Source organism: Neodiprion pinetum, chromosome 1, assembly GCF_021155775.2.
Source record: "Neodiprion pinetum isolate iyNeoPine1 chromosome 1, iyNeoPine1.2, whole genome shotgun sequence".
Lineage (NCBI taxonomy): Eukaryota > Metazoa > Arthropoda > Insecta > Hymenoptera > Diprionidae > Neodiprion > Neodiprion pinetum.
In genome coordinates, this window is record NC_060232.1 from 10,783,961 (window position 1) to 10,802,664 (window position 18,704).

The 18,704-nt window shown below is 37.1% G+C and overlaps 2 protein-coding genes and 1 long non-coding RNA gene across 5 annotated transcripts; all 3 read left to right on the plus strand.

Annotated features, from left to right (window-relative positions):
* Window positions 1–114: 114 nt before the first annotated feature.
* LOC124224964 (uncharacterized) lies at window positions 115–9,927 on the plus strand. The gene is made up of 3 exons (XR_006884958.2): window positions 115–368; window positions 7,288–7,386; window positions 9,694–9,927. It is a non-coding gene; the product is annotated as an uncharacterized lncRNA (long non-coding RNA).
* A 1,028-nt stretch (window positions 9,928–10,955) lies between these two features.
* On the plus strand, window positions 10,956–12,576 carry LOC124224961 (esterase OVCA2). 3 transcript variants are annotated; one of them, XM_046637285.2, is made up of 6 exons: window positions 10,957–11,174; window positions 11,283–11,445; window positions 11,523–11,717; window positions 11,778–11,918; window positions 12,028–12,231; window positions 12,340–12,576. In XM_046637285.2, the coding sequence occupies exons 1-5, from the start codon at window positions 11,148–11,150 to the stop codon at window positions 12,177–12,179; spliced, it is 678 nt and encodes a 225-aa protein (XP_046493241.1). In that variant the 5' UTR covers window positions 10,957–11,147; the 3' UTR covers window positions 12,180–12,231; window positions 12,340–12,576. The 3 variants fall into 3 exon arrangements, with proteins under 3 accessions (XP_046493243.1, XP_046493241.1, XP_046493240.1); XM_046637284.2 differs by having other exon boundaries at window positions 10,961–11,174; window positions 12,028–12,258; XM_046637287.2 differs by lacking the exon at window positions 12,340–12,576 and having other exon boundaries at window positions 10,956–11,174; window positions 11,791–11,918; window positions 12,028–12,239.
* A 994-nt stretch (window positions 12,577–13,570) lies between these two features.
* Window positions 13,571–17,923, plus strand: LOC124218121 (uncharacterized). The gene is made up of 5 exons (XM_046624551.2): window positions 13,571–13,601; window positions 14,835–15,293; window positions 15,568–15,749; window positions 16,430–16,506; window positions 16,768–17,923. Exons 1-4 carry the CDS (start codon window positions 13,571–13,573, stop codon window positions 16,433–16,435), a joined length of 678 nt encoding a protein of 225 aa, XP_046480507.1. The 3' UTR covers window positions 16,436–16,506; window positions 16,768–17,923.
* Window positions 17,924–18,704: the final 781 nt, after the last annotated feature.

The following is an 18,704-nucleotide window of genomic DNA, read 5'->3' on the forward strand; positions in this document are numbered from 1 at the left end:
TTTTTTTCGCGCGCTTTTTTATTTTCAAATCGTCGAGAACGTCGGAAGCGCCCGCTTCTCGAACTAATTTCTCAAAGGCCAACTTGTCAAAGCCGCGAAACGTCACTTCGGTAAGAGAGCTACTGCGCGCCGAAGTGGGGAACGTCCATGCTTCGTCAGCCGGCTGTCTACGGATACTAAAGTCCATATGGGCGCCACGCTACTCAAACACCGAGCCGAGCAAGATGGCTGCTGAAACAAGCTGCGCAATTGGTTGTCCGGGGTCGAGTGGGTTCTCAACCTTATCGCGCCTCGCCGTGCGCGATAAGCATTCGCTGCGTGACAGATTTGAACTCAGTCTCCACAGCCCCTGCACCGCAAACTGCAAGGTACAAATTTCACTTGGCAAACTCTCGATTATCAATAATATCAGAGATGTAACATTTTTTTTCATCCTTTTTCAACACCGAACGCGTGTCGCTTTCACTTTTATTTTCATAAATAGAAACTCTGTTTTGTGCGTGGATAAATTTTCTACAAGTACGTTTACAAATATTTTTTTACTTTGTTCAACTACAGATTTGAGGAACAAAAAAGTTGCAAGTTCGGACAGAATTACAAAAATTTGAGAACCATTTGATCTCTCGAAATTTTTTAAAAATTAAGGGCTGGTTTGATTTCAATTATTTTAATAAATCGATTGAATTACATTTTACTCCGTTTTCAATTGGAATTTCTGGAGATTTATTTTGCGATACTTTGTTCACTAACTGGATTACGGGTTTTATGGAAATTATAGTACGGTCTGAAGATAATCTCATCAATAATTTTGACTAATATTCTATCGGATGGGTTGTATAAAATTTGAGAATACGTTACACATTCGTTGTTTTATGATAGTTGCGTTTCATAACCAGGTATATCGATGTTAAAATCATTGCTAACGAAATTTCTCTATAGCGTTTCAAATTGTTATAACCATTCTTTGAAGACAATACAAGGATTTTGAATTTCACGCCACGATAATATCATTTTTTTGATCTTCATGCGCTAATTTGTTTCATAGACGCAAGAATCACACGTGTATAATTTTATTCATTCCCGCTCTGTGTGCTCTTTCTAACACCAGACTGCATTATGGATGATAATTTTATTCCAGAACTGGATAAAATATTTTAGCCTGTATGTAAAAAAACGATTCTACAAATAAACCGGTTCTTATTCAAAAAATAGATTTACTATTTTGCTGTAATGTTGCGTTCACATTTTTCAATGTATTAGAAACCCTTGGATTTATGATTGAAGTTCAGGTTGATGAAAATAACATTCAGGCAGCCCTGAAATCTTCGGAATTCCAAACTTCCACCTCAAACTGCGTAATTAATAACTGCACGTGAAATTGATAAGTAAATGTTTCATTGTTGTTGTTTTATGAAAGAATGTAAATTCGAAAAATTGGCGATTTCGAAAAATTAACGACGGAGCCAGGAATCGAACCTGGCGTCTAGAGATGCTTGACCGGAGCCTTACTCCAGTAGACCACCTAGCCGCTCTGACTCTGTTGTCGTTAATTTCTCTCATCACCAGTGAGTTCGAATTTGTTTTCCTGTGCCCGGTTTATGTGTGAATAAGAAGTTTCTTCTCTTCAAGCACTGCGTATAAGGAGAACTATAATGTGTAGAATGTTGTGTTTACCCTTTTGAATTTTTGTTGTTGTTTTATGCTCAATTTAGCGGTCACTAGTCTTCAAAGAGTTGGATTTTTCACGTTCTGTTAACAATATGTCATGTATACATAGTTTTTAAAAATATTTTACCTTCGTTTGGTCAATTATTTGCATCACGGCTAGGCGTTTGTGCATATTTTTCTTCAATAAAATATAGCGGTATCCGAATGTCAAAAAATGTTAAAGATTCGTCCTTTTCACATTATAAAATAGCACGATGCCTGCACAAAGCCGGGAAGGCCAGGCGTTAACATTTAAAAACCGTGATTTTTCAAGCCATCTTATAATTCACGGTATTACGCGTGTATCTACAGGGTGTCCCAATTTAAAAGACGCGTCACGTGTTTAGCCTACCTAACGGTTCGATTGAAAAATGCGTTCCACAAAAGTTTTATGGTTCAGAGTGGAACACGTGAAGAATTTTTTTTTCATACGGTCTCAACATCATAACCGGGCGATGCTGTGGAGGATGGACCATTTTTTTTTAATGGAATCATACATTTTTATTTCAACTCAGATATTCTTCATTCGAAAAATGTACAACTTTCCTAAGAATTTTGTTTTTTCTCTAAAGCGAATAGTTCCTGAGATACACCAAAAAATCAAATCCTGCAAGACACGGGGAGGGGTTGAGACATGACGAATAGAATTACTAATGCGTGCAGAGCAATTCCAAGGGGAATCCTTTCGAATCGACCTCCCCGTGTCTTGCAGAATTTGATTCTCTGTCGTATCTCACGAACTATTAACTATATTAAAAAAAAAAAATGAAATAAACAAAAATCCTTCATGTTTCCCACTCCGAACCATATAACTTTTGTAGGACATTTTTTTCTAATTGAACCATTAGTTCGGCTGAAAACGCAATGCGTCTTTTAAATTGCGACACCCAGTATACATATATATATATATATATATATATATGTATACATACCTATGTACTTTCATGATATTTTGCACTTGCCGCAAGGTTCTAAATATAAGTCGGTGTGTGTGAGTCGAGGGGCTGCCTCGGAACGGCCGGCAGTGGCCAACGGCTGAAAAGCCCTTCAGGATGAGTCCTTAATTTACCTGAACTTATACCTGAAGGGCATATTACGGCCCCACTTTTCTCTCGCCAGGGACCGTCGCGCCCATTTCTTTGCGGTAGTGATTCGAGCAATTTAACGACGGTAAGAGTTTTTCTACGAGATCAGCCTGCGTGCGGAGCGTGAAGTTCATTATCCAAAAACAATCAAGGCGGACTCGTGACGTGCCAGGCGTTGAACGTCCCGTTGCAGTTGTGATATTGAAATCTGTGAAGAAGAATTTAAAAGATTCTGCCTGGATAAGAATGGTAAATTTGTCCCCACCGAATTTTGTGGTATCTATTTTTTCAAAAGTTCCGAACGTGAAGAAAAAAAATTCTTGTAACATTATAACTTTCCACGTCAATTTCGAGGGGTCTTTGTGCCGGAAAAACCCGTTTTTTAATTTTTTCAGTTTTTAAATACCAAAAGATGATCGAAATATGTGAAAGTATTCCGAAGAATCGAAAATATTTTAATATTCGTGGGAGAATTTCTTCCAGTTTTGCAATGCTAAGCTCAATTTTCAATCAGCGAATCTTTTGTTAAAAATTGTTTTACGGTGTATCAATTTTTCTACTATTATGAAATAAATTCACGTTATTCTACTCTTCATTCGCTGAAAATTGAATAAAAAAAGTTTCAAAACTTGACCTTCTATACATTTAAGAAAAATAAAAACGACAAAATTTCACATTTTTCGTTGAAAATCCATACATAAATCATTCTTGGGGTTTAATTATTGGATGGCCATGGCCGGAGTAGTTGTGAGACGTAACAAATAGAGCCAAGAAATAAGATTTTATTTCTCATTCTGTATATATTTGAATTTTCGACGTCATTTAAACACTAAAAACGGATTAAATGAAATTCACACGAAGCTCAGAAAATACGGATTGATCAATTCCAAAATAACGGAAGCTTTTGTTTAATCCGTTTCAAATCTCGGGATATATTATCAGGTGTTCATTTTTGCAAATAACTTGTACTCATACGGATACATTTCTTTCATCAAGAACTATACCGCGAATCGATTACTCAATTTCTTACTATAGATAAATTTCAAGGCAATTTAAAAACGCCGTGCAGAAAAATGACGCTGCTTCTATTGTGAACGCGACCAAGACAGCTGATCAAAATTTACCCAAGGCCATATATGACCTGGTTCAGTTTGAAAGTGAATCTGGTGGCGAAGGGTAAACTCGTTTCGAAATCAAGATTTCTTTCGCAAGAGAACAATCGCGCGTTACAATTTCTGTGTGTGTATACAATATATTTTCCAACTTGGCCGATTCCGCGACCGATATTCTAGAAGCAAGCTTCTAATTCGCAAAAACGTTGGTCAAAAAGTGGCTAGCCGCCAATTCCAGGTCGCAAAGAATAGCAGAACATACTATAGCTGCTAAATTTATACAGTTATATTCAAACGACCGGCTGAGTAACGCGTGTATCACGTATGTACGTAATCTCTGGAACAACAAACACTCTGCATTATACATGTAGCCAGGTAGATAGGTACGTTATACGCTCGTCTCTCCGCAAGGTGTATTCTTATTCTCTACGCGTGTTTCTCCATCGCTACCCTGACACAAGCGGACACACACGCGTGTAATGAGCAAAAGGTTACATGGCAATGCAAAGCGGAGAATCTTTCATGTATGCGGGATTCGAATCACGGGAACAAAATAGGAGAATGTAAATCCTCTCTATCTCTATCTCTGCAAGTATCATCTTCCTTTTCTTCTTACTCGCGTAAGACGACGATGGAGTAGAATTTTTTTTTTTTTTTACACCGTCTGCTCTTACGAAACATCGATGATACTTGATGTGTATAACATGATTAGTAAAAAACCACTTGCGGATACTTGCGAACACGGGAAAACGGTTCGACAATCGATTACGTATTACACAGGTACTTTGATAACGCGTTCGGAAGAACAACGAAGGCGATGTAAAATGTTATAAAAAATTAGCCAGGGAAAACTTTTGAGTGGATTAATTGCAAATCTCATACAGCTTGTATGAGGGGCATGGGAAAATTAGAACTTGTTAAGACCGTCGGAAAACATCACTGAGATATGAAATCGATTATTGACTCCTGTGTCAATCCAGATCAGATGATAGAAACTTCGATTTCTCGGCAAAATGTACTGATACTAATTTTTAATTACTATTGATAAAAATAAAGCATTTCTAAATACGATCACTTGTCCTCAATGCGCTAATTCTGTTCATCACTGTAAACTATTTTGTAATATTTAGTCATTTCGTGGCCATCCAATCCTACAATTATACCAGAAACGCCATGCCACTCTATGTGCAGAGTTTATAGTTTTGCTAAGATACCGCAAATCGTGTGAAACTTGATCCAATGGCTTTTGAAAAATCTTTGAATGAATTAACGTCTTCGACTCGTTGCCGGATGATTAAAAAAATATGTACACAAAAGCTATGCTATCCGTATGTAATAACGGTGGTGCCACCATGAATCGTTATTTATAGATAGCTACACTTTTGTAAATAAACATTCGCCTCGGTTACTTAAGAAATTCCGGCTAGACTAGCCGTAGCGATGAAATATTATTCTTGTAGTGATTAGAACAGAATCTCGAAAGTGAACCGATATCAATCGACACCCTCAAATAGCATTGGAGATATAACGGTACACGCCTTTTTAACTAATTTATCTAATCTCTATCAACGCGAAGAGGAGTCTTTTACTGGATATTCGCAGAAATTTATCTCTAAATTTCTTTTTTTCTTTTTTTTAGCTGAAACGTACAACAGCAGCGTGATAACCTCAGAGTAAAAATAAACCGTACCTTGAATTTTGTACGACAAAATTTGAGATATTTTAACTCGTATAAGGTATGTACACAGGCTGAATATGACAAACGATAATGTGCGACTCGGCGACGGTTCTGCGCGTTGAAGATAATTTACCCAACCTGCCTAGATTACCGGTTGAAATACACCGTTGAAAATGTTGACAGCAAGACACTCTCTGTTCGGATAAAATTTTTACAGACAACACCTGCGGCTGCACGGAGCGGCGATAAAGCACAACAAACGATCGTTCAGTTCAGTTTCACCTAGGCTTCTGGAGACGTTACTCCTGTGCTTCATCGGGCATTTAACGAGATTCGACACTTGAAAAATACATTTACATATTACCGTGCTTCGGTCGATTTGAATAAAAAACTTAAATCCAATCACACCAGAAAATTTCCCCAACCAATGTGTTGAAAAATATTGGAGAAATTTTCCAAAATATATGACATGACGTGAAACACCGTTGTAAAGTCATACTATTATATTATTTATAGAAATTTCGGAAAGTTGGTTTTCCAAAGTTCTGCAAAGTTTGAAACTCAACGTGTATCGAGTCGTAGTAGGTACTTATCGGATGGAGAAGTTTTGAATTATACGAAAATGGATATCAAACCAGATTTTATCACAAATAAATTTCCTAAAATTCGTGAAATTTTCACAGTATCTTCTCATTATTGCAGCTATGATACATTTTCAAAATTCTACCTATCGAAAGTTAACTTTTTCCAGAATATAATTTCTTTAACGCTTTTATATTTCTTTTTATGTGATCTACGAAATACCAAATTCGTAAAAAAAAAACGAAGTCACGATATCTGAGATCGATTTTAACTGGTACTCAGCTAACAATAATTCAACATATAGTCACTAAGAAAAAATATTTTATAGGTCAGAAGACAACTAATGAATTAGTTTGATAACAGAATTTATTTTCTCAGTGATGCATACCAATACTACAACTTGCATATGTCAAAGAAAAAAGCGCTATTAGCCGGACAATTATATTGGCAGATGGCGGGTTACGCAGAGGTGGCCATGCACTATAACCGAGATGTTAATGTAAATCAGTTTTATTATCCACTCAATTATCCGAATGCTGCGACTGCATTTATTCTGCTTCGGCTCATGTAGTACGGATGAGAAGCTTCTTATCCGAGCTGAACATTGACCGTAAATGGAATTTTCATTGCAGTGGACGTAATATCTGGCCTTGAGTGCTCCTGTAGATTATTAGTCAAGTCTCTGGCTATGAACTATGGGGAACATTAGCCAGACCCAAGTAGCCCATGTTCCTGATCTTAGTCCTGCCGAACAATGCAGCAACAAGTATAACCAGACCCATACGAATAATTCATTGAAATGGGAACCCATCGGAATACTTTTGTGAAACAAATCAAGAAAAAATACGTCTGCCTCACACTTACGAATTTCAGCATTAACGTATTGCTGCTTATTGGCAAGTTTTTTTTCGTTATTTCGAAAATTCCAATGAAAGAAAAATTTGTTAATCGTGAAACAATGTTACAATGGATTAACATACGAATAAATCATTTTTCTGGTGTGAAATTCGTGACTTGTAATAAAAGTAAACTTTCCCTCAAACTGGGGTTGACATTCAGTGGCTGGTTATTTTCATTTCTTATCGTGGGCATTCTATGCATAATAAAATTGTCTAATTTTCAGAGAGACACTGCCAGAGAAAGGGAATAAAGGTTCACGAACAAGCCAGAGCAACGGACTGAGAAAAGAGACGCACTTCCATTTGAATCACGCGATGCATAGGTAAGTATCACTTGCCCTTTACGATTTACCGCCCCTCGTCAACTTGACAAAGAGAGGCTACGGGTGGTACTTTAAAACACAGCTCACACAATATTTCGAAAAATTAACCAACATAGGATCATTCTGGGTATTTTTAATAAATGAATATTCAAAGAGGATTCAATTTGTGGCAAATCATCCGTGAATAAAGTTAGAACAAGTGTTCCGATTGAACCAGATGACCGGGATTCTGTAATTTCATTCGGAAGTTGAATTTCTTAGTTACAGTACAATGAGCTAAAAAATGGCGTAAAAAATTGGACGTTTTTTTCAATGATGTCTGCCGAATAGATGGTAAAAAAAATTTGTCGTAGTCTATTTCGCCGAGAGTAATTGAAAAGGGGTTTGAAAATTTTAGAAACAGTTGCATCTAAATTTTATATTCATTGTTCATTATTCATGCAACACGGAACGCTAATAAAATCGTCTTGTGCATGACTGTACCTTGCATGTAAAAATGATCTTGATAAATCTGTGAGATTTACCGGCTGTGTGCCTACCTATACATATATTGCGTCTTATCAACAACATCCAGCTGTTTAACATAATGAATTATCACAATGAAAACACATCGTCATCACTTAGATAAATTGTAACAAGTTTACCTATTTTCTGGGGAAACGAGTGTTTGCATTTTATTATTTATCGTGATGTCATGCTTTTAATTACTCACTTATCATTCGATCCGTGATCCTCGACGCAATAGTTGCTCTACACGCTTCTCTTGTTTCCTCATTTTTCATACAGTAAATTCGTACCCTACAATCTAAGATGTGATACGCTAATTGCGAGTGGTTTTGCAAATTAATGTATCGTTAAACATTTAAAAGTCTTTTTGCGATAAGAAGAATAATGCGCGCTTTTCAACGGTACACCTACTTTCACGGTTGTTAATTTAGTTATTTTCGTATCAAGTTTTTTATATGATAATTTTTTGTATTTCATTTTGAACACAACCGATTCATTGCGTTCCGCAGTTAGATCTCCTTTTGAATCACGCAGAAATTAAATGATCGAATGAAGGATGCAGTCTAAGGAAAAATTCTCCCATTAAATTCTGCAAGAAATGTTCCAAACCATTTTGTAATCTTCGCGAGGAATATCAATTTATTGAGGAAAAATTTTTCTGATTTATTACGACATTTTTTCCCTTTCATTTCTTGGAAACCGAGAAGTTTTTCGCGTTTTCTGATTACTTTGAACTAATTTGAGTGTTCTGTATTTCCCGTAATGCTGGGGAAAAAATTCCAAATTTCTCGCGAATACTTTTGTTTTTCAAAAGCATCAATATCAATAAGTAAGCATTGTAATTAACCGTTCATATAAATCGAATCCTTAGAATCGCCGAGAAATAAAGACACTGCTGGAAGACGTAAAAATTGCGCAGAAATTACGAAAACAAAAACGATATAAACTTCATGAATACAGAGTAGAGGAACATTGTCGTCAGAAAAATATTCAGAATATCAGGGATTCTCAAAAATTTACAAGAGACAGCAATTTTCCATGTCGTCTGGAAAAATAATCTAAAAAAAGTGTCACAACGCGACAAAAACAAAATTACCAAAACGAAATGATAGAACGTATCGATTGACATAATATCACAGATAAGCGATCAGTCGTACCTTACGCAAGTGTTGATTTTTAGTTTTGTTAATCTACTCGTACCTCAGCGCGTAGTTTTTCAGTACCGTTATATAGTATACGCCGTGTGTACGATATTGTGGTCACGTATAAAAACCGGGAGGGACCAAACTGGTTTTTGTTTCGTTCCTACTGCCGTGAAGCGAGTAGGTGCGAGGCGCACAGCATCCAAGAGACGAAAACTCGATCCAGCAACGTGTGCCTCCGGATAATCTTAGGGTACACACGTATACACTTTGTACGTGCTCACACGTGCACGAAAAAACCAGTTCCGCCTTTTACCGGCAACCCAAGTTACTTTCCTGCTCAGGTTAGTTGCCTATCAGCAGGCGCGTTATTATTCTCAAATTAATTTTCGTTCATGTTTTGAAACCCGTCAATTTTTCAATGTTGACAAATGAATCACTAAAGTTTTACTCTATGCGCGGTGATTGGAATTGACAGAAATTTATCTTATACAACAGAATCTATCATTCCTGACCTGTGACTAGAATAACTGCAAAAAAAAGAATCATATCTCTACATTGAAAATACGTAAGGGGAATACATAGTACAATAATTGATTACAGAAAAATATTTTATCTCAATTACGTATGGTGAAAAGTCTTTACTTTTTATTTCAAGAACTGGAAAAAGACATTTTTAAGTTGCTCACATAATGCAGAAAGATGTGAAGACGCTGGTATCGGGAAGCCTCACCAGAGGCTATGGCTGGAATTTATGACGTTATGTCCCGTGCATTCACAAAGTATATACGGAGAACCGGGTTGAAGATGTGATGTTCTATAGAATACGCTCAGAGTCTGTATTTACCCTTCACGATCAGACAAAATAAATACAGAAGAAAGCGATTCCTAATTTCCGCATGTTTCGTTCTACTTTCCTACTTGTAACAGAACCAAATTCACTATTTTTCAGAGATTTACTGGTACATTACCATATTCGTTTGTTCATTTTTTCATGCACAATTTTGTGATGGATAACGCAAAACGTCATCATGACCAAAGAGCATTATCCTAATATCTCGCGATTGGGGGGAATAATTTATGGTGGGACGTCTTTCAATACCTACTACCATTAAAATGTTGTATTACTCCCAGAAGTTATCCTATAGCTAGGCGCTCATGGCCAAGGGGCGGAGCCAAAATTTTGAAAGTCAAAACCCTGAGGACGCGTATGATGTCGGTGACCCGAGAACCGTCGGGGTATCTAACAGTAGAACCTTCGAATGTTCTCCGAAGTTGTACCTTGGTATACCTACAGCATTTTCATCGCAACCGTTCGCGGGGCTAAGGTGAAAGTTTCAAATTAACCGTGTCATGAAATAACGAGGGAACTCACACGTGAATGCGTAAACTCTATGTCAGCGCGATGTACACGTAGAATATTAAAATATCTGTATGTTTATATTGTAGAAATCACGCAGAGAAAGAATATGAAATTCTTGTCGCTACATTACTAAAAAATACGAATGTACGAGTACGTGCAAACTGCGAAATCTGTTGTAATGCAAAAAGAAATTATAGTATCCAAAAGCTTGAAACTATTAAAAATAACGTTAAAGCACGAGCCTGTTTTGAGTGTTTTCAATCTCATTACGTGCTTCAATCGATTACCATTCTAGATCATGTTTACATTTATCAAGCGAACATCTCGTTCGATTTTCGCAGTTTTTGTGAGAAGGATCCAGACTTTATCGGCGGAAATTATAACCATTCAAATACATTTTTTTACTTCTCTTATCTACGAAGATAAAGAGTTGTATAAATAAATGTTTATTTCGATTGTTCAAATCACTCGACCCGCGTCACGTTTGCTTGGTCGGTAAGGGTAGGAGTACTACATGACCCTTATCTACAGAAAAGAGTTACCGTGTAGTACAAAGTACATCGTTTTCTAAGGATGGCACTGCTTGGCTACTGGTTTCAACAACTAGGTAGACCCAACTGAATCCCTAAAACTAGGCTGATACTGTGATAAATAATCGTGAATGCCTGGAACTTCTCTATAATAAAATATTTATATCTACTCGTGTGATTGTATCTGCTCGATCAAAAAATCATAAACGTGCCTGCATAATGACTGAGGTGAAGAAACAACTGCAGGTACGATCGTCTCTCAATGTGTATTTCTGATATCGTTGTATAAATAATAACCAATCTCTTTCAATGTAATTACCCTGAGTTGAATTATCTTCATCAGATATTTTACAGGTTCTTGCATTACATGGATATTACCAGTCGGATGTTGTCTTCAGAGGAAAAATTGGTTCTTTGCGAAAAGCATTCAAGAAAGAAATCAACTTCACATTCCTGAGAGCTCCGCACAAGGTGCCTCGAGACCCGAGCGGTAAAGAAGCAGAAGAAGGTGCCGAAGGTATGAAAATTGTTGACAAGGCTTAAACTATTCAATGAATTACAGAATTTCTGTGCATGTTCTGTTTTCCTTTTCAGCATATGGCTGGTGGTTCAACAACAAAAATTCAGAATTCAAAGCAACTGTGAGCAGCCCTGAATGTGTCGGATTAGAAGAAAGTTTACGATTGGTCGAGAAATGTTTCGAAGAAAAGGGCCCTTTTGATGGAATACTTGGTTTTTCACAGGGTGCAGCTTTTTCTGCAATTTTGTGCGCAATGCAACAGCAAAAATGTAATATTGAGATACACTTGATCGAGTGAATTGATAAGAAATGTTTTAATAATATCACAGTGTCTCCGATTAGGTTTAATTTCGCCATTCTCATATCGGGATTTAAGTCACTTTGTGAGCCACATTCCGTATTTTACAATCAACAGTTTAGTCTACCCAGTCTTCATATTTATGGAACTACAGACCAAATTATTCCTACTGGTGAGATATCATCATGAAAAATATCATGATTTGTATGTCATCTTTTTTATTGTACCATGTGGCTGATGGAAAATCTAATTAATGATTTGAAACTTTTTATTTCACGTAGAAATGGCTGAAGATTTGGCATCACTATTCACCGATGCAACCAGATTGACCCATGACGGCGGTGACTTTATTCCAAGCCGAAAGCATTTGTACAACGATTTCATTCAGAAGATGCTCACAATAAAAGACGATTCTGCTAACGGATCGGTGTAATTTACACTTGTGGGTATACGTGGATGTGAACTTCACGAAGTGACACTTGAAGGTCGCTAGATCTTTTCTATTCAAGACTGTATGTAAACTTATTATTTTTTACTTTTTCTTTTTTATTAAATAAAATTCTAAAATGTATACTTTAAATGTTTTGTTTTAGTGCTCCCGACAGTACGTACCTCGATACTTATACAAGTCAATAACATGGATGACATTCTTCGAACTAGTGCGATAGAAAATCTGGATTACAGTAATGCTGGAAATTATTGCTAATTCAGTGATATTTAACTGAATACCAGACTCGCTTGTACATGCATCTGTATTGTGTTTGTTTTCGTACATTAATTAATATACAGGCATGTACACGTGAATATAAAACTCCCTCTGTCTCAACTAATTTACAAACTATTAGTTACAAACCTTGATCTGACTGTTCTTATTCCACTGCGTTGGACGCTTCAATAAGAACGAATGTTAGAAGAGCAAATTTAAATGAACAGTAACGTCCAATCTAATGCATGATAATAGTGTACATTGGCATGGCAATGTATGAAACATTGTTTTTCGTTTTGTGAATACCATGTGCCAAAGTAAATTTGCATGGCAGATAGAGAATCGACATAGATGACAAACAAACCCTAAAAAAAAAGCGGAAAAATAATTTCATATCGGGAAAAGCGCAATGTTCCTCAATTACATCAAAATGACCCATTAATCAAATAGGAACTAATTATTATTCGAGATTTTGAAGGGTATTGGATCATAACGATTGAAATAATTCATTTCATCACCTAATTAATTTGCCTTTCTGCATTCGTATATCCATCCAAGATATGCTACCTTGCCAAACCGAATATGCTCATTCTTTCATTCGGAATTTGTCAAAGGATGATCGTGATTATTAGTACGTTTACGTGCACAGTATTTACTACTTTTTAATCACAATCATACGCGTTTACGGGCACCGAGTTAGGTGTGATGAGCCATTGATTGTCGTTACTTGCGGGTGAGAATTGACTATTAGGTAACAGATAGTAAAGAGAATTTCACTAGACGAAATGATGTGTCGATTAAGCTAACGGAGATAATCGACTCGGAACTACGCGCGGGCTTTCCCAGCTTAAGGCATGTTCTAGCGTTTGCCATGTCTTCTGATGAAAGCCTATATTTTGCGATTTTTCAACATTTGTTTTCCTCATAATTCATGTTATAGCCTTGCGTTTTTCGATTTTCGCTGTTGGAAATTTTTAATACATCATTACGACGTTTTCTGAAACAATCGGACCCTCAGAAATATAATGAATAAATCTAAAACAGCGTAAAACAAATGGCTGGAATCAAATAATTTATTTCAGCACCGTTGAATGAAGCATAAAAAGTCAGTTGCCCCAATGGGCTTTGGTGTGACAACCGAAAGTCGTCGTGCGTTTGCGCCCCCTGAGATGTTCCAATGGTAGAGTTGAGAACATATTGCAGAACATGGAGAATTACCGATTTCGACATGATGCTGGCTGCATTCACCTTCCGAGTAACACAGTCTTCGCAATGGTGAGCCCAAGCCAATACTTGGCCTGTGTGTACTAACCGACTTGTCGGCGACGCCAGAAATTAGTAATGAGAATAAATTTTGTCCAAAATTTGTAGCAAAACGGTGATTGAAATAAGGTATAGCTACCCGAGAGAAGGATGTATACATGGATCATGAATAATGATAGATCAGATGTAATAATGATACAGAGACCTAAAAGTATACATATACGTATATACGGTCCATGTACGATATTAATATGTGCGATTGATACATGATGCATACTATAAATTTTGTAATTTTCCAGGAGACAAACTAGATTACATACAATAATACGGCTATGATATGATAACAAAAGAATTGTTCATTTCGAAATGGGATTCTATTCGACACGCGCTCGATGTATTCCATTTACTCTCTCGATCTTGAATTTTCATAGGCATTGCATGGAAACGTTGTTTTAACCAGTCGTAAATGAACTATCTACGTTTGGTAAGAAAAAAATTCGGAGTAACTGTAATACATCACGGATGCGCTAATTTTGATCGAGATGAAATGGATGCTTCGTATATGAAACAGTATTTAACGCAGTGTCCTGGCTTCAAGACGTAAAAAGGTGATTGCCGGCGATTTTTTTTTTTTAGTTGGGGAGAGAAAGAATTAAGCTTCTTGAAATTTCGAGTGTATTTTAATACACATTTGAAAGGTACGAGCAAAAAATTTTATCATCCAACTGTCGCAGAACGGCAGCGTTACTAGCTGACCCGTTAACTGAAGAATATATCTTCAGTCAACGGCTGACCATCGAAGGGCCTGGCCGCTTGAGTCTGGAATCGGCAGAAAAGATAAAGTGCCTATTTCTCGTATGAAATGTAAAAACTAAAATCATTATACATCATATCATATCATCGTACACCATACATCATACATCATCATCCATCATACGTCATATCATACATAGTATTGAAGTTCGTAATCCAAGGTTGCATGTTCGGATATTCCGATGTTCAGAAAGTGACGTCACCTGAAATTTTTTTTGTCTTTACGTCATCCATCTATATAGACGAAAATCAGCTAGCCGAATTCTTCAGTCCGGAAACAATCGCGCAATAGAGCGGACGGATGAGAATCGCGCTCCGCAAATTTCGAGTACTGGGTTCTGTACCAGCTGGATCCTGCCCTCCGGGTCCGCTTTCTGGTGCAACTCGAGTTCCAGGACAAGCGCTCCGTAGTTCCTGCGCTCAAAGTCCACTACCTGGTGAAACTGGACTTCCATGACAAGCGCTTCGTGGTTCCTGTGGAGCAGGTACAATACCTGGTGAAACTCGACTTCCAGAACAAGCGTTCCGTAGTTCTGGCTGTCCAGGTCCTTGACCTGGTGACTTTTGACCTTCACAACTCATTTTCCGTAGTTTTCCAGTTTTTCGTAGCTCTCCATTGTTCCTGCGCTACAGGTCCACTACCTGGTGTAACTCGACTTCCAGGACACGCGCTCCGTGGTTCCTGCGCTCCTAGTCCGCTATCTGGTGCAACTCGACTTCAGGGACAAGCGCTCAGTAGTTTTCGCGCGCCGGGTCCACTACCTGGTGAAACTCGATTTCTAGAACAAGCGCTCCGTAGTTCTGACTGTCCAGGTCCTTGACCTGGTGACTACTGACCTTCAGGACTGATTTTCAAGTTTACAAGTTTGATTATTGCAAACGTCATGTTTTGTACCATCAAACCAATATGCATGCTTCGGATAACATTTTGAATCGGGATAATAACCGTACGACCACGATAAACAAATTGCAATTGCAATTTGGCATTCATCCTTACACAATATTTTTGATCTGTTTTAATACTGGAAATATTGATTAGTATTCGAGGATAACCCGAGGTGGGTAGCGGTGGTCGTTGGATGTGTTTGGAAATGGTCGGAGGTGGTGGGAGGGGGTTGGGGCTGGTTGCGGGTGATCGAGATAGATGAGGAGGAGACCGAGGAGCAGGACGGGGAAGATGAGAAGAACAAGGTGGACGAGGATGACGAGGATTTGTGCACTGTGAGTATAACATTTTTATAATATTTAACGGAGTGGGAGTAGGATCAGGAGTAGAAGTAGAAGTAGGAGTGGGATCAGGATCGAGAGTAAGAGTGGAAGTAGGATCACGAGTAGTACCAGGATTAGGACCAGGAGTAGGATCAGGAGTAGGATCAGAAGTGGGAGTGGGATCAAGAAGATAAGTAGGATCAGGATCTGAAGTGGAACCAGGAGTAGGACCAGGAGTAGGAGTAGGATCAGATGTAGGATCAGGAGAGGGATCAGAAGTGGGACCAGAAGTGGGGTCAGGAGTCAAATCAGGAGTAGGATCTGAAGTAGGATCAGAAGTAGTAAGTACCAGGAGTAGGACCAGGAGTAGGATCAAAGTGGAAGTGGGACCAGGAGTAGGAGTAGGATCAACTATTTTCATGTAAACCAGTAACAAAAAGCTATGTTTCTATTTCTGCACGGTGAGTATAACGTTTTTCTAATATTTAATACCAATTGTAACTATACTTTATCTGAAATTTTTTAAACTTGTCACGTTTACAATAAATTATTTCAATTTAGTTTTCGCGCAAGCGCATATTCAGTAGCTTCAAATGCGCTGATAAAATTTATTACATATTAATCAATTATATTGATCCTTACAGAATATTTTCGATGTGTTCTTATACTGAAAATATTTATTACTATTCAAGGTATAACTCGAGGTGGTTAGCGGTGGTCGTTGGAGGTGAATTGGTAGTGGTCGGACGTGGGCGAAGATTTGTGCTCGGTGAGTTTAACATTTTGATAATATTTAATGGCAAGTTTAATTATGTTGTATCTAAAATTTTTCAAACCTGTCATGTTTAAAATTTATTTTAATTCATTTTTCGCGCAAGCACATTAGTAGCTATAAATGCGCTGATAAAATTTATTATATGATTGAATAATCAATTAATTATATCAATCCTTACACAATATTTTTGATGTATTCTCATACTAAAACTTTCTGTAAGAGAGGTTGAAGATTTTTAATATAATTATGTTTCAGTTCTGTGCCCCACCTACTGATCCACTAGTACATATCCTCCGACGTGACATCGCTCTGCTACGTATAAAGAAGAAAAGATTTATTAAGATGCAAATTGCTCCTCTCTTCTCGCCATTGTGCTTTCAGCCATTGTTGTGCTGTGTGTTTAAAATTTAGGACAGTATATAATATAGAATAACAGGTACAGCTACGAATATAGCACTACAATAAATCTTATAGAAATGAGCTCTCATTGAGATTTCTCTGTATTTATAACTCGACGCGAGAAGGCAAAAATCAATGTAATGCCATCTGTAAGGTAATTTGACTCGCGCTTGCACAACGAGAACTCGTTGGGCATTTTGCGGTGAAATTTGAAAAATCGTTGTACAAGAAATTAAATAACTATAAAAATGGATAAAAAATATTATTTCTAATTGTGAATGTAGCTAATACAGCTTTAACCGTATATTGATTATGTGAATGATCTATTGTGACAAGATCGGAATTAGATAAGCTCTCTAAATACTATTTTCTAGTCTATTAATTTATATCATGTATGTGTAAATGTATATTTCTTTAGTTTATACAATCACTGCACTAGGATTACCCTTGCCACGTTTTATGGTGCGCTTGTGTAATTTGTATATTATTAACCTTACGTTTTACTCTATTTGCGACAAGTTGTGAGTGTTTCTAATTTCTTGGCAATTATTTATGTACATGTTGACATAAAAACAGCTATTTGATAGAAATTATAGTTTATAGTTTACACAGCCCATTGCATGATATTTCATTATAAATACGTATGTTTCAATGTATTTGGGAATAATTTATCAAATGTACACAGGTCATGTGCAAATAATAAATGAATTCGACCGCAGTTTGATGTATTCGTTAGAGCTTTAACAATAAATTTAAGCTTTGTTACTTCTTTTATTTTATTATGGATAATCAAAAACATTTCCGACTATTCGTGCTGTGGAAGCATGGGGATTAAACCAAATGTAGCAAAAGATTAGAAACAGTGTATGTAGAGTACGGGTATTTTTCTAATAATGCAAACACGTGCCGCTAGCTTAGTTTTGACATATCTAGAATACCACGCCTTGCGAACTAGCTTTCCAGACAAAGATAAATGATGAATTTTAAGGACTGCATTATCGTTGTTGAATACTCTATGCCTCAAGGGAAACTAAAATCTGTAACGATAAAATTGATGCACCGGATCATCGTCGACTTTAACTTTTGAAATGTCCTACCATTTCCGAACACCTCCAACCATCCTATTTACCTATATTACTAGATTAACTATGATATGAAAAGAGAAGAATTATTCATTTCGAAATGGGATTCTATTCGACACGCGCTCGATGTATCCCATAACATTAATATTCATAATTATTCCAACAACTTTTCATTTGCTCTCTCGATCTTGAATTTTCATAGGCATAGAATCGAAACGCTGTTTTAGCTGGTCGCAAGTGAAGTATCTGCGTTGGGTGGAGGAGCAGAATTGTTTTTCGTAAAGTATTCGGATGGAAAAAAATTCAGAGTAACTGTAATACATCACGGATGCGCTAATTTTGAACGAGACGAAATGGATGCTTCGTATATAAGACGGTATTTAACGCTGCGTAGTGATTTAAAGACCTAGAAAGGTGATAGGGAGAGAAAGAACGAAGCTTCTCAACACTTCGAGTGTATTTTAACACACATTTGAAAGATACGAGCAAAATTTTTCATCATCCAACAGTCGCAGAACGGCAGCGTTATTAGCTGACCCGTTAACTGAAGGATATATCTTCAGTCAACGGCTGACCATCGAAGGGCCTGGCCGCCTGAGTCTGGAATCGGCAGGAGAGATAAAGTGCGTATTGCTTGTATGAAATGTGAAAACTAAAATCATTATACATCGTATCATATCATCATACATCGTACATCATACATTATTCATC